Source organism: Lepidochelys kempii, chromosome 15, assembly GCF_965140285.1.
Source record: "Lepidochelys kempii isolate rLepKem1 chromosome 15, rLepKem1.hap1, whole genome shotgun sequence".
Lineage (NCBI taxonomy): Eukaryota > Metazoa > Chordata > Testudines > Cheloniidae > Lepidochelys > Lepidochelys kempii.
The window spans coordinates 25,779,337-25,792,377 of NC_136394.1; the positions used below are offsets into that span (position 1 = coordinate 25,779,337).

The following is a 13,041-nucleotide window of genomic DNA, read 5'->3' on the forward strand; positions in this document are numbered from 1 at the left end:
GTGCAGCTGGGGTGGCTAACGAGATCTTGGATCAGATAGGTACAGACTTGGTTTCATTCTGGGGAAGCAGCATACGGGAACCCTGACTGAGCCTGCAGCTGGAGCCCTACTGTCTTTGTTTACTTAACTTCCATTGGGTGGAGTGGAGCGTGCTACCGGGATTACAAAGCTTTATAATTAACTACGAAGTCCATGTCTCTACCTACCACAAGTGGAATGAACTCTTGGTTCACATGCAAGGCCAGTGCAGCTAAACTACACCAGTGGGGCAAAGCAGCCGCCCTCCTTGTGATCAGAACTTTCAGAGTTCTTCCTGCTAGTCAGAGTCACTTATGAACTACCTGGGTTCTCTCCAGGGGCTGGCTGGCACCGAGCACTTGAGGTTAAAGAGACTGAGACCGAGATGGGCGGAACTTCCCTAGCTTTTATTCTCAATGTAAGACACCTGTTCTGTCACACACTGATCCACCTGCTCAGATATCTCGCCTCAAGCAGCAGCCAATACTTGATGCTACAAAAGGAAGAGGGGGCAGGTAAGCAATTGTGAAGGGTGATGACGACAAAGGGGGTATAAGATTCCCTCCTGCTCCATGCTGGAATTGTCTCACGCCCTGACCATGAAACTGGATTGCCATTATTGTCGATTTTGTAACTCCATGTCATCAATGGTCAGAAAATTATTCATTTCTTTTACAGAATATTCAACTTCCACCTCCTCTGTGTTCAGATTCAAGTATTTGTGACTATAAAATGGCAGTTTTAATCCCCCCCCAGCCATCTTGGAGGAGACAGTAAGAGAATCAAGTGTTTTAGTCACTCGGGAAGTGAAGACCATTAGAATATATTACGTTTCCTGCCCCCTCTCCAGCTGCATGTTCCTGGCTGGTTAAAAAAATAAAAAACAAAAATTTTAAATCATCAAAAATTCTTTCAGAATGAGACTAGTCAAGTAACTAAAAGCAGCCTTGCTGTTTCCACAGGCCGAGTCCTTCAGCTTTCAAAGAGGACATTTCAGAAAGGGAAATGAATATTTAAAAAGAATACATTACTGACTGCAGTCTCCGGTTTATGGGAATAAAAGCCTTGTGTAATGCATGTAATTAACATCTCTGTATCAATGAGCAATAAAAATACATCCTTTCCCAGCACTACTGCACATGGTTTGTGATCGTTCAGAGCCAATATGGGTTTGCTACAAGCAGTCAGATTGTTAAATATCTTCCCCAAATTAGCCTGTTTAGACAGCTGTGGTTATAAGCAAACAAAGCTGAAAGACTACTTTAAAAACCTGTGCATCTCATTATTAGATGAGGAAAGACTAGATTTTAACTAGATTACTGACTGAGATGAGAACCTAACATCTATCAGCCTGGGGCCTGGAGAAAATACCCCAAACAGTAGGGGACGGCTTCACATTGCTTACCTGACTCTGTGAGTCTGAGTTCACAGTCCATGTAATCAAACATCTCGACTGTGAGCTGAAAGCTGAAAAAACAAAATCCCCCCCATCATGTTACACGAAGAGCAAGGTCAGGATCAACATAGAAACCCTTATTTAAAAAGATGCTGATGTACTGTACAGCACAGTATTGTAAGACACCTTCACAACACTGTCAGCTGCACTGTTCAGACCACAGCTCCAGTCATTTATTTTTACCATCGGCACACGGTGGCAGGGGTAGCAAGCAGGCTATAAATACAAACCTAACTGCCACTCAGCAAGTGAGAGGATTACTACAGTACTAGATATACCCTTGGTAATACTGCAGTAACAGTGCAAAGCAATATACTTGCATTGGGTTCCCACTGTGTGTGGGGGCCATGACTGTAGGGTGCTGTCTTATGTTTAGTACTGCAGTTTTGTCATTGCATTCCTGCAGTGCTTACACACAAAACTTTCTTCCTCCCTCATCCCTGGAGGAGCAGTTATTACTATGGCACTGGGTGCCCTTTCGTCAAAAAATACTAAAGCACTCTACAGTAAAGGCTATCAACCACGGTGGTAACGCAGCGGAAGGTGCATGTTTGGGGCCAGGACCATAGAACGTTGTCATCTCTTTCCCCCAGCATCGGTGCACAATCCTGTTCTATTATCACCTTTAGACATTGCCATTAGGACCCAAGACGCTGCAGAGCGCCAACAGGTCCACGGAGGGAGAAGCAGATTCTCCCCCCTTACCCCATCCTGCTTGTGGATTGGACTATCAGACCCCCTGCTATGCAACAGGGTCAGCTCCCTCCTTACAGTATGCAAGTCACTTTCTGAGGGTTCCCAAACAGAATGGGATGAGGTTGGGAGTGGAGCCACTGGGCTATTTTTCGTTGCATTCTGGTGCACTCAGAATAAGAGAAAGTCAGCCATTGACCCCTAGGGACTTCTGGGAAGCAGCTATCTGGGCATTCTTACCATGGGGTCCTGGCTGCCATCTCCTTAACAGATGGACTTTGGTATCGGGATCACAGAAGTCAGAGGTAGATAGATGGAATGTCCCTATTGGGCCATCTAGGCAAACCCTCCCAACCCAGCTTGTTCCTGACAGGGTTTTCTCCACAGCTCTGTCCAGTCTTAAGAGCCAAGGAAAGGGGCTTCCACCACCTCCCTTTGGAAAGAATCTAACAGATCTGACTGTTTCCTGATGTGCTGCGAAGGTGACAGAACTTTGGGGCCCGCTTTTCAGAGGTGTCGAACACCCAGGACTCCAATGAGAGCTGCAGGTACTCGGGTCCTCTGAAAATCAGGCCTTTGCTTATTTGCACTTTGGCCCATGGCTGGAAGGGTCGGCTGATGTGGTTACAGGCTGAAGTTCCCTGCAGGAGGAGTATCATCAGCGTGCACTTACCTTTACACTCAGCACCATCTTGCCACTTATAAACGATAAACAACAGTCTCACCCACAGCTCACGCAGCACTCCGCAAAGGTGCTTCTGTGCAAAGACGCTGTTTGCCTCACTCAGATTTATGATGCATTTTGTGGCTATATTAATCTAATAAAATAAGCTGGCCTCTGTCTCCCACACAGAGCACCGTGAACTTTAATGTGGGGTACTTCATTAGCAGGATGCACCATTTACATTAATGGTGCTCAGGACAAAGAGAGTCATGCTTTGTAGAAGGTTTTAAATACCTAAAAGGAAACTTACATGTTATTCACATCTGTCCCAGCAGCCTTTTCTAGCACCTCATCCGTCACTTCTAGGCCTGGGGGAAAGTCACGATGCTTCAAAAAGAAAAGTCTTCATGAATTCAGTAGCATTTTTTTATGGCAGGTCCCACACCTCCACTCCAGACACATAGGTACATTTCAGGCTAAGATCCCTGCTGAATCATGGCTCTTCCTAATCTAATATTCACACCCGCTCTCAGAACAGTGTGAATTCAACAAATAAGAGAAAAAGAACAACAGCTTGTAGCAAAAATCTGTCAAAATTTCAGAGGGGGGGTAGGGGGGAAGATGGAATTACCTTTAGGTGAAAGGATATCTTGGTGAGTAGAAGTTTGGTATAAATATTCACAAGCTGCCCATATCTGTCGTGCAAGTGCCCCTGCCAAGGAATATCAGGGAAACGTTATAAAACTTCTGGGTGACACTAAACATTCATCTTCCCACCCAGCTGAACAGGACCCAGCCATCAAAGAGAGGAGTGTCTCCAAACTCTGGCCCAGACTTTCCCTTGGTATAAGTAGGCACAGCTCCACTAAAGTCAAAGGAGTGCCACTGATTTCTGCCACCCGAGGATCTGGCCTCCAAAGGACCAGGAAGAAAAATGTAATTGTGGGCATAGTAGGGTGGGACCTCACACGCCTCTAAATACAGCTCTCATTCACAAACACAGAACCACATTGCTAGTCCCATCAGGAAGAAGAAATCGCTGGCTCAGTTCCAAAGGGTAAATCACTTCCAGTCCCCTGACGAAGGTGGAAAAGACTTTCCTTTTATTCATGATCCAAACACGAGAAGAATATGGACAAATTCCAGTTTAGGCTATAAATGTAATTGCCTATCTACCCTCTCCCATCCCCTCCTACCCCCCTTTGCAGTGTCAGTTAGATGCAACAGTCTCTCCCACCTCCTGTCCTAAACTCCCCTAGAGTTGCTGTGTAACACAAAGCTCCTGCGCTCCATTCACTCAAGATGGCCACACTTCAACAGATCCTTGCTACTTAGGGATTACAGCTGGGCGTTAAGGTGATGGTTAATGATTTCCATAGTATCCAACTACCACCCAAAAGCCTTCTTATCATAACACAGAAACCTTCAACACCCCACTCAGAAACAAAGCATTCACCAACAAACACCCTCCCGCCCTGCACTTCACCAAAGGCCTGACAGCTCTACCCCCGTTTCAATGCAAGGCTTTCAGTGGCCAGCACAGTCCATTGCTGAAACTCACCCACAGGTCTCCTGTCTCTCGGATATTACTCCGATATCTTTGACAGTCTTGAAGAACCTGGGGGAAAAGGCAGAGGGATCAGATATGCAACCTGTGTGCTTAAGAGTATGGGGGCGGGGGAAAAAAGAGGATCAAGACAAGCCTGACCTGAACTGCCCCACCCAAGCTTCAGTCTACAACCCCGTCTGTTGCACCGTACATATCTGGATTTGTCAGTTCCCCCTTTACTGACCTATTGCAAGGAAGCAACACAAGGAAATTCCAAGGGGAAATTTTAACTGGTTCAAAGTGGCAACAAGATTTTTGAATGGAGGGATTGATCTAATGGTTCCTGGTACTCTAGCAGAAACCAGAAATGGATCCCATTTGTCCACAGAAGGTGGAGACTGAGCTGAAGTTTCAGTCTAAAAACAATGGGGCTGTTCAAGAAGAGATGTGTACATTCTTAAAGGACGTGTTAGAACAGAGCACTTTAAACACAATGTTGCATTTTGGGAAGCAGATCTAGTAGTTTCAGAGTAACAGCCATGTTAGTCTGTATTCGCAAAAAGAAAAGGAGTACTTGTGGCACCTTAGAGACTAACCAATTTATTTGAGCATAAGCTTAAGTAATTAGAGTAGGGAACTAGGAGTCAGGAGACCAGGTGTTAGTCCCCCTTCTGCTTCTGTGACTTTGGGCCAGTCACAAACTCACTGTGACTCAGTTTTCCCAACTATGAGGCAAGAAAAATGACACCCACTTTCAAGAAGTGCTTTGAAATCTACAGGTTAAAAGCACTAGGCAAGTGCCTATGTATAATCATTAAGTTGGGTGACTGCTTTACTCAGTATTTACTAAATTGAATGTAGTGAAAATTAACATTTTTAGAAGCTTCACTAAATTGTTATCTAGCTAAGGCTTTTCCTAGGTGCCTTTCACCTTGGTATCCAAGTGCTGAGCTAGTGATCTATGTATTTAAAACCCAAAGCTCGACTCTCTCTCAACACAATCAGCCTAACACTAATGTCTGTATCAGCCTCTGTGGTTAGTCTACAAGCTGACAGGAAGAAGCCTCCCCGAGCTCACTGCTGTGTCCCAAACCCCTTGCATTAAACGTTAAAAACAGAGGGGTGGTACTGGAACAGGAGACCCCAGTAAGGCCCTCGGCATTCACAGATGGCACAGCTGATCGCAGCCAGGCCTCGCCAGTGAATTGTAGCCTTGTATTCGCTGGAGGGCCAGGCGCCGATCTCCAGGAAGCGGCGCATGGAGCAGCGAGGGAGGAGAGCTCTGGAATATATGTGAGGTGAACATTAATGATCCTCACTGGAGGAGTGTGTTAATACACAGCAGAGGAAATGAAGGGAGTTCAGCAGCAGAAACACACCAGTAAATGCTGCAGCCCACGAAGGCTTCCTTAAGCACGGAAGACCTTGCACCTGCTGCCCAGATCGTAAAATGTTGCTGGGCCAGCCAGACACACTTTCTCCTATTCCGATACCTCTCTTCCCTCTGACTTTTTAAATGCCTCTCCAGGATCTTTCCACCAGGTTGGTGAAGTTGGGGAAGTATTTCCCTCCCATCAGCAAGCAAGAGGCAGCAGAGAGCAGCGGTCACCCTCTCCTACATGCTCAGAGTCTACCCTACAGCCCCACCAACTGGGAGCCAAGAGTCCTGGGTTCTACTACTGGATCTCCCACTGACTTGCCACGTGCCCTCAGGCAAGTCACTTCATCTTTCTGTGCCTCAGTTTCCCTCTCTGCCAGATGGGGAACAGGAAGCGGGAGCCTCCTTTATGACGGGCTTTGAAAGCTACGGATGAGACACACTCTATGAATGCACAGTACACGATTATTAAGCGGAAGGGAAGGAGCTACTTACATTGGGATGGCCATCTCTCAGGACTTTGTGCATAACATGGCAGAACTTCCAGCTGAGGATGGAGCTGCTGGGCAGGGGGAGGCCAATAGCGTAGGACCAGAAAGTAAATGCTCCTTTCTCATGGTGAGTTCCCAAGATAATTCCTTTCCAGACGTCAAGGCTAATTGAACAGCTAGAAACTCACGGCAGCCATTCCAATCTGACACGCTCATTATCTGTGTTTTCTTTATTGCAATCAGCTTCTCATTACGACTCTCGCCTCATCAAAAGAGTCAGGGTTCGGGTGACTAATCACCAATTTATGTTACATTTACTTTTTACAAAAGGCCTCAAGCTGGACTCTGGTGTGACGGCACACCAAAATGATGGCCTGGGAATGGACTGTGTTGCCAGCAGTGGGACATCCAAGTACAGCCCCATGTCCCTGCAAGCAACGGAAAGAGCAGAACTGCCTCACCCCACTTTGTACCCAGCTCCTGCTCTTTGTCAGCAAGTGTTTGAAAATTATTTTGTGTTATGTTTCTCCTGGTGCTGCACATTTACTGATCGCAGCAAAGACACTGGAACATACAACACGCCATCCCACATCAAACCAGTGGTCTGTCAAGTCCAGTGTCCTACCCCCAGCTGCAACCTATGACTCAAAGGAAGGCAAATCTCCTCCCCACCTGCCCCACTCCCCAAAATACCCCATTATCTATTGGCAAATTCCTTTCTGATCTCCGGGGCAATTAAAAGAAAGACACCCTGAAGTATGAGATCTCATTGAGAATTGTGTGATGATGTGTAGGGAAATCTGACCATGAGATTACAAAGCTCCTTTTGAAACCTGGCCACAGTACTGGGCTATGAGAAGCAGGGGTCACCGTCATTGCAAAGGAAAAGGATACTGCGGACATGTTTCTCTTTCACAGGCGCTTCTTGTGTATTGATGGCTTTGCTAATGCTCATAGCCTGTGCGGGGAGAAAAGAGGAGATGTCAGAGGCAGAATCAGCACAATCCTTTACTGCCAAACATTGTTAGTCCATAAAAAACTCAGGCACCAGGTCTGTTTCTGGATCCTTCTTGTCATTCAGTAGGCACTGCCTGGCCATATGGAGCATTTGATAATGCTCTCAGTTTATACAGCCTGCATTCCAACTATTCAGCCTTAGACTATCTCTGGGCAAGGAGTATCCTCACCCCACTGTACAGATGGAGAGATGGAAGGTCAGAGCAGGCAAGTGACTTGTCCGAAGGCCCAGGCCATGTTAAGTGATAGAGCCAGGATTAGAACTCAGCAGCTCCCGGCTCCCAACCCAGTGCTCAGACTCCTGTATGGTCTCACGTTTAATGAGTTCCTTGGTTACAGTCTGAAAAGCTAGTCTCTCAAACCTGAAGCCCAAGACGCCTCATGCCTTGACATCCAAGCACTAAGTTCTCAGTGTTCCCTTTATCAATGACTTGATGTCAAGAATTGCTCAGGACATCTATCAAATGATTTCTTTTGTACCTGCTAGCAATACAGCCTTGTCTTTGTATCTGACAACCATCTTAAGTCTTGCCTTGTACATCACCGACCAGAGAGATTCTAGCTTTTGAATTTGGGAGTCAAGTTGACGAGAGCAACCATGGCTGCTATGATCATAGTAAATACACAGACTGCATTTTCTCAGCAATAACTCAGAGAGGTGTCTACAGAGCAAACACGCATAACAGCAAAATGCCAATTTCAGAGCTGTTTATCTAACCATAACAAGCCTTTGAAATGTTTATTTCTTTTCACACAGTAGGTGATATTTTATTGGATCACCTTCTGTTGGTGAAAGAGACAAGCTTTCGAGCTACACAAAGCTCTTCTTTTCACAGCTTTGATGGCATTTGCCTTTATGTCTCCTTAAATCAATCTCTCGTCAGACCTCCTTTTGTAGTTTGAACTCCTAAAATTTAGAAAAGAGGCCACAAATAAATATGGGATTAGCCTCTGTCACACCCATTCAAAAGAACTCAAAGTACAGGGCAACATGATGAAAGTAGCAGCAAAATGCTATGAGAGTGATGCTGATTGCAATCTTTATTAGCAAAAAGAAAAGGAGTACTTGTGGCACCTTAGAGACTAACCAATTTATTTGAGCATGAGCTTTCGTGAGCTACAGCTCACTTCATCAGATGTTTACCGTGGAAACTGCAGCAGACTTTATCTGCTGCAGTTTCCACGGTAAACATCTGATGAAGTGAGCTGTAGCTCACGAAAGCTCATGCTCAAATAAATTGGTTAGTCTCTAAGGTGCCACAAGTACTCCTTTTCTTTTTGCGAATACAGACTAACACGGCTGTTCCTCTGAAACCAATCTTTATTAGGTGGATAAACTACACCTTTAGGGTCTAAACACTTTCATCATGCCCCAATCTAAATCACACAGTTCTACTCTGAAGACTGACCCTATAAACAATGCCATCCATTTGCACTGGGTCTCAGTGACTCCAAATCAAGATATACTCAGTCTACAACTAAAGATTTTCCCCCCCTAATTCCTAGTCCTGCAACTCATCCACGGGTCCGAGCATGCAACCTGGGCTTTCTTCCTTCTTGCATGACCAATAAAAGGGTCAGCAGGCTGAATTCCAGCCTCAACCATATCTGTGTCCACATTGTCTTCAGTGGATTTGTATAGGTGTAACCGCCCAACCCTGTAATTAGATCTTGGTGAACAATCTTCCCAATGGTGCATATACCAGAACAGACTCCTGCTCTCTCTCAATGCTACATTAACTTTGCAGGGCTAACAGAGGTAAAGCCTTGTTATACCATCCACAGTATGCAGACAGGATACTGAAGACTCACCAGGAGTAGGCTTGGTGAATATTAAGATGCCAATTTTACATTGTCAGGGGAGAGTTGCAGTTTAAATGCATTATGATCCTAAGGGGCGGATCACATAAAGAACAAGCTTTCTAGTCATAAATAGAGCAGCAATCAAACGGCCAGATTGAAAACATTCCTGTAACTTTGATTCTTATCAGAGTTTCCTCCTGTTTACTCTGGGAGTTTCTGCCTGTTGCCTCAGAGCTTCAACACAACAGTAAATGCTAGGCTGTGGTTTTGCACCACGGATGGATTTTCAGGAAAGGAGGTGCATTGATCTAGCGTCAAGACACCTACAACTTGAGCTAGGATCCCAAAATGAGAGAGTGGCATCTCAACACACACTGCATTCTCCAGCCCTTTGCCCTGCAAAGGCAAAAGGTTATTTTGTGTCTGGGGAAGAAGGAATGTGAATGGGCAATCTGGCTAACAAGATGAAGAGGTGAAACACTTGTCAGGAGAAGCATCAGATGCACCATCCACTGCAAAGCCTGAAACACTCAGCATAGCTTTGAGAAATCTAGTCAAAGCCAAGGCTCAGTCCAGTGCCCCACTCACAACCCCACCCCCTGAACAGCATTTCTTGAGCTATTTAGTTTGGTCCTAAACCCTATTTCTCAGCCTCCCAACGTTAAACATTTCAATGTGCTGCAGATTTGGGGGCTGACAAGATATAAGTGCGGGAAGAGCAGCTCTACAGGCTTCACCGCAATATCCCACCAACTGGATTCTCTCCCGCCCTGGAGAGACCGAACGGGGGCAGCCTCTGTGTCTCTAGGCTCTGCTGAAATGGACAACAAGAACTTTTGTTTGTGTGAACTGGGGCAATGACTTCTAGGACATGGAGAGACACCTGATAAGATCTGTCCTTGTTAACTGGCTTCTAGCCTTAGGCCATGTCTTCCCTCAGAGTTCAGTCAGGTGATCTGTGCTCAAGTCTAGCCTGGGTGCGAGTGGCCACGCTGCCAACCAGACTCGAATTACTGTGTCCACACTGGCATTGCGCTCACTGTGCAAGGCCCTAGGATTTCTGGGGTCAGAGCTCATGGTTCTTAGCACTGTAGTAAGGTGGGTAGCTCTGTGATTCTTTCCCAGCGACTTGTGGGAGAACGTGTCTATCTTTCTGGGCACACGGGGTGGGGAGGTGAACTGCGGGAAGGCACTGGAGGAATATCAGCTCTCAAATGGGTTAGCCTGTGTCCTCACCACACAGCTGTCAGATTACCAGCTCAAGTGTAACCAGCATTTGAGTGTTAGCCTATAATCCAGGGCAGGCGAGCTAGTCTGGTTCAAAAGGACCACCAGACTCAGGTAAGAGAGCATTATGTGTGAACAGGAGCGGGGCTAGGGGTTAATAACCAAGGAAAAGTCCAAATTAACTCTGCAGTGAAGACAACCTTTAAGTTTCTCACATCAGTGTTGTAAGAGAAAGTCTGCTCTAAGAGTCCTAAAACCACACTCCAAGCCTACACAAACACACCCTCCCTGCCCCCAACACACACAGCCCTACCTCCCTGCCCCCGACACACACACCGCCTCTTACTTGTAATGGGGGCTGGGAGAATGCACTGAGAGAGGAGAGTAGCCCTGCTACAACACATAGAAACACTCGATCTCTAAAGTGGCCATTACATGATGCAGAAAGGAGAACCAGAAAACCACAGGACAAATGTGATACATTGAGAGGTGGCACGTGACCTTACTGCTCAGCTAGAGAGATGAGACCCTTCGCATCTCTACAGAGGGAGATGTGCAACAGACATGGGTCACACACCCCCTCTGGATGGAGGAAACTCACCCCATGCTTTCCCACAACAGTTCACATCCCAGAAGAACCTCAGTCATGTGATGGGTGCCATATTGGCCAACCCTGGGAACTGAAGCAGGGAACTCCAGAGCTAAAAGCATGAGTCTACAGCTCGAGGTAAAAAACAGACCTTCAAGCCAAGTGCTATAACAGACCTGTATCCCCTGTGGAGGGGGCACAGAGGGCGGAGAAGTACACACACAGACCCTGACTAGCGGGTTAAACAAGCTTAGTTAAAAACCCCAAATATGGGCCAGCTTCCCCAAAAGGCTGCAGAACCCAAGAGAAGATTCAAGTTGACTGTTCGGATGCTTTTAGAGGCTTGCTAATACTAATCTTTGTATGTCCCTCACAGGGCACACAATTTCCTCCCAGGGGGAACAGAATTCATCTCCAAAGCTGGCTCTACCTGTAAGTCTGTGACGTTATATTCCGCACCCCGTACGGTTGGATCTGCACGTTTGAGGGTCTCCAGGAAACATATGGTGTTTGAAGTTATTATTGTCCCACAGCTCCCACCATGCAGAGTCCTCATTCAATTTCTACATGCCTGACCTCATTTCATACAGAAGTCTATTGTGCCATCAATTCATTTACATTTGAAGAACCAGTGCTGCAGCTGAACTGTATAAATAAATGAAGACATCGCTACTCAGAATGATATACTACTGGTTAATTGTTCCTCATGTTTAATGGTACAACAACCTGTAAGACTTCCATATACAATTAAAAAAAAATCCCTGGATGTTATGGTCATCCTAGACATCTCATTTGTACATATTCCATTTAGTGAAAACAGTTGTGCTTTGCTTTGTCCGGTATCACTATGCACTACTCCATCCTGCCTGTGAAACCTGGATTATAAAACGTTTCAGAGTAGCAGCCGTGTTAGTCTGTATTCGCAAAAAGAAAAGGAGGACTAAGAGTAGTCTCTAAAATGCCACAAGTACTTCTTTTCTTTCTTGATTATAAAATGCTCTTTGCTAATGACTGAGAAACCCAGCCTCTGATCTTTCAAACACGCACTATACAACGCAACCAGTGAGTTGAAGGGCTGCTCTACACTGAAAATTGACATGGACATAGGTATGACCCTCTCATCCCAGTGCCTTTAAGAGTACACATACCATAAGACAAGACAGTGAGAATCTCTCTGCTTACAGAGCACACACCAAAAAGGTATCCTTTTGAAGGAGAAAAGGTGGACCTCTGTTTATTTTTCTAGAAAAGAGGAAATCTCTCTCATATAAGTTTTTAATAGACACCAATTATCTTAGTATCTAGGGGCAGACCACAGCACAAAAAGGGATCAGAATGGATTCTGCTCGTCATCCTGGAGTTCAGCCAGTGAAACTGAGTTTGCCTCCTGCCCAGCTGTTTTGTTCTATTCAAGTTCTTGTGCTGTACCCATCACCACAGTATCTGGGCACGAGGGGGAAAGCTTTTGCAAAAGGGCAAGAAGCCGGATGGACTAGAGCTCATTCCAGTCTCCTGTCAGGATATAGATTCATAGACATTTAGGTCAGAAGGGACCATTATGATCATCTAGTCTGACCTCCTGCACAACGCAGGCCACAGAATTTCACCCACCACTCCTGCAAAAAACCTCACACCTATATCTGTGCTATTGAAGTCCTCAAAACCACAGGGTAGGATGCAGCACCAAGAACGCCTGGTCTGTGAACGTTTCATCCTGCTTCCTGCGTTCTCAATAAACACAGCTGTCTTAGTGGGTCATAGAGGTGACTCTGAGGCCTGTGGATTAGGCCCAGCAGCAAACAGTAGTAGTCAGTGGAGGGCACAGTGACAGGAGTGCTCAGGAGACGTGCAGCATGTGGCAGCCCAACATGGAGTTGTCGACTGGCAGGCCTAAGCAGAGTGAATTACAGTGTGTGTGTCCTGAGGCAGGGAAGGAATGGCTACTAGGGCAAGGGGAGTGGCCATATCTTCTGACCGTCTGAAGGTGGTGGAGGCCATTTGTCATTACAGGACAGGGCTACATTGCTATTGCTCTCTGGTTATCGAGGGGCACAGATGAATCCTCCACCACCTCAAGGCTGCAGACACTACTTCGACAAGCAGGCGGCAGATGCCTTCCCAGCACCCCTTCTGCATGCCCTGGGTTACACTCCATC

At 46.2% G+C, this 13,041-nt stretch overlaps 1 protein-coding gene across 1 annotated transcript in view; it reads right to left on the reverse strand.

Moving 5' to 3' along the window:
• HIP1R (huntingtin interacting protein 1 related) overlaps positions 1 to 13,041 on the reverse strand; it is a 58,887-nt gene that overhangs the window by 24,589 nt on the left and 21,257 nt on the right. Inside the window, exons 2-7 of the mRNA XM_073313582.2 lie at positions 7,144 to 7,207; positions 6,254 to 6,396; positions 4,393 to 4,449; positions 3,463 to 3,543; positions 3,142 to 3,218; positions 1,424 to 1,485 (exon numbers count right to left, since the gene is read on the reverse strand). Coding sequence (XP_073169683.1) covers positions 1,424 to 1,485; positions 3,142 to 3,218; positions 3,463 to 3,543; positions 4,393 to 4,449; positions 6,254 to 6,396; positions 7,144 to 7,207 — 484 coding nt within the window. The remainder of the gene's footprint in view (positions 1 to 1,423; positions 1,486 to 3,141; positions 3,219 to 3,462; positions 3,544 to 4,392; positions 4,450 to 6,253; positions 6,397 to 7,143; positions 7,208 to 13,041) is intronic.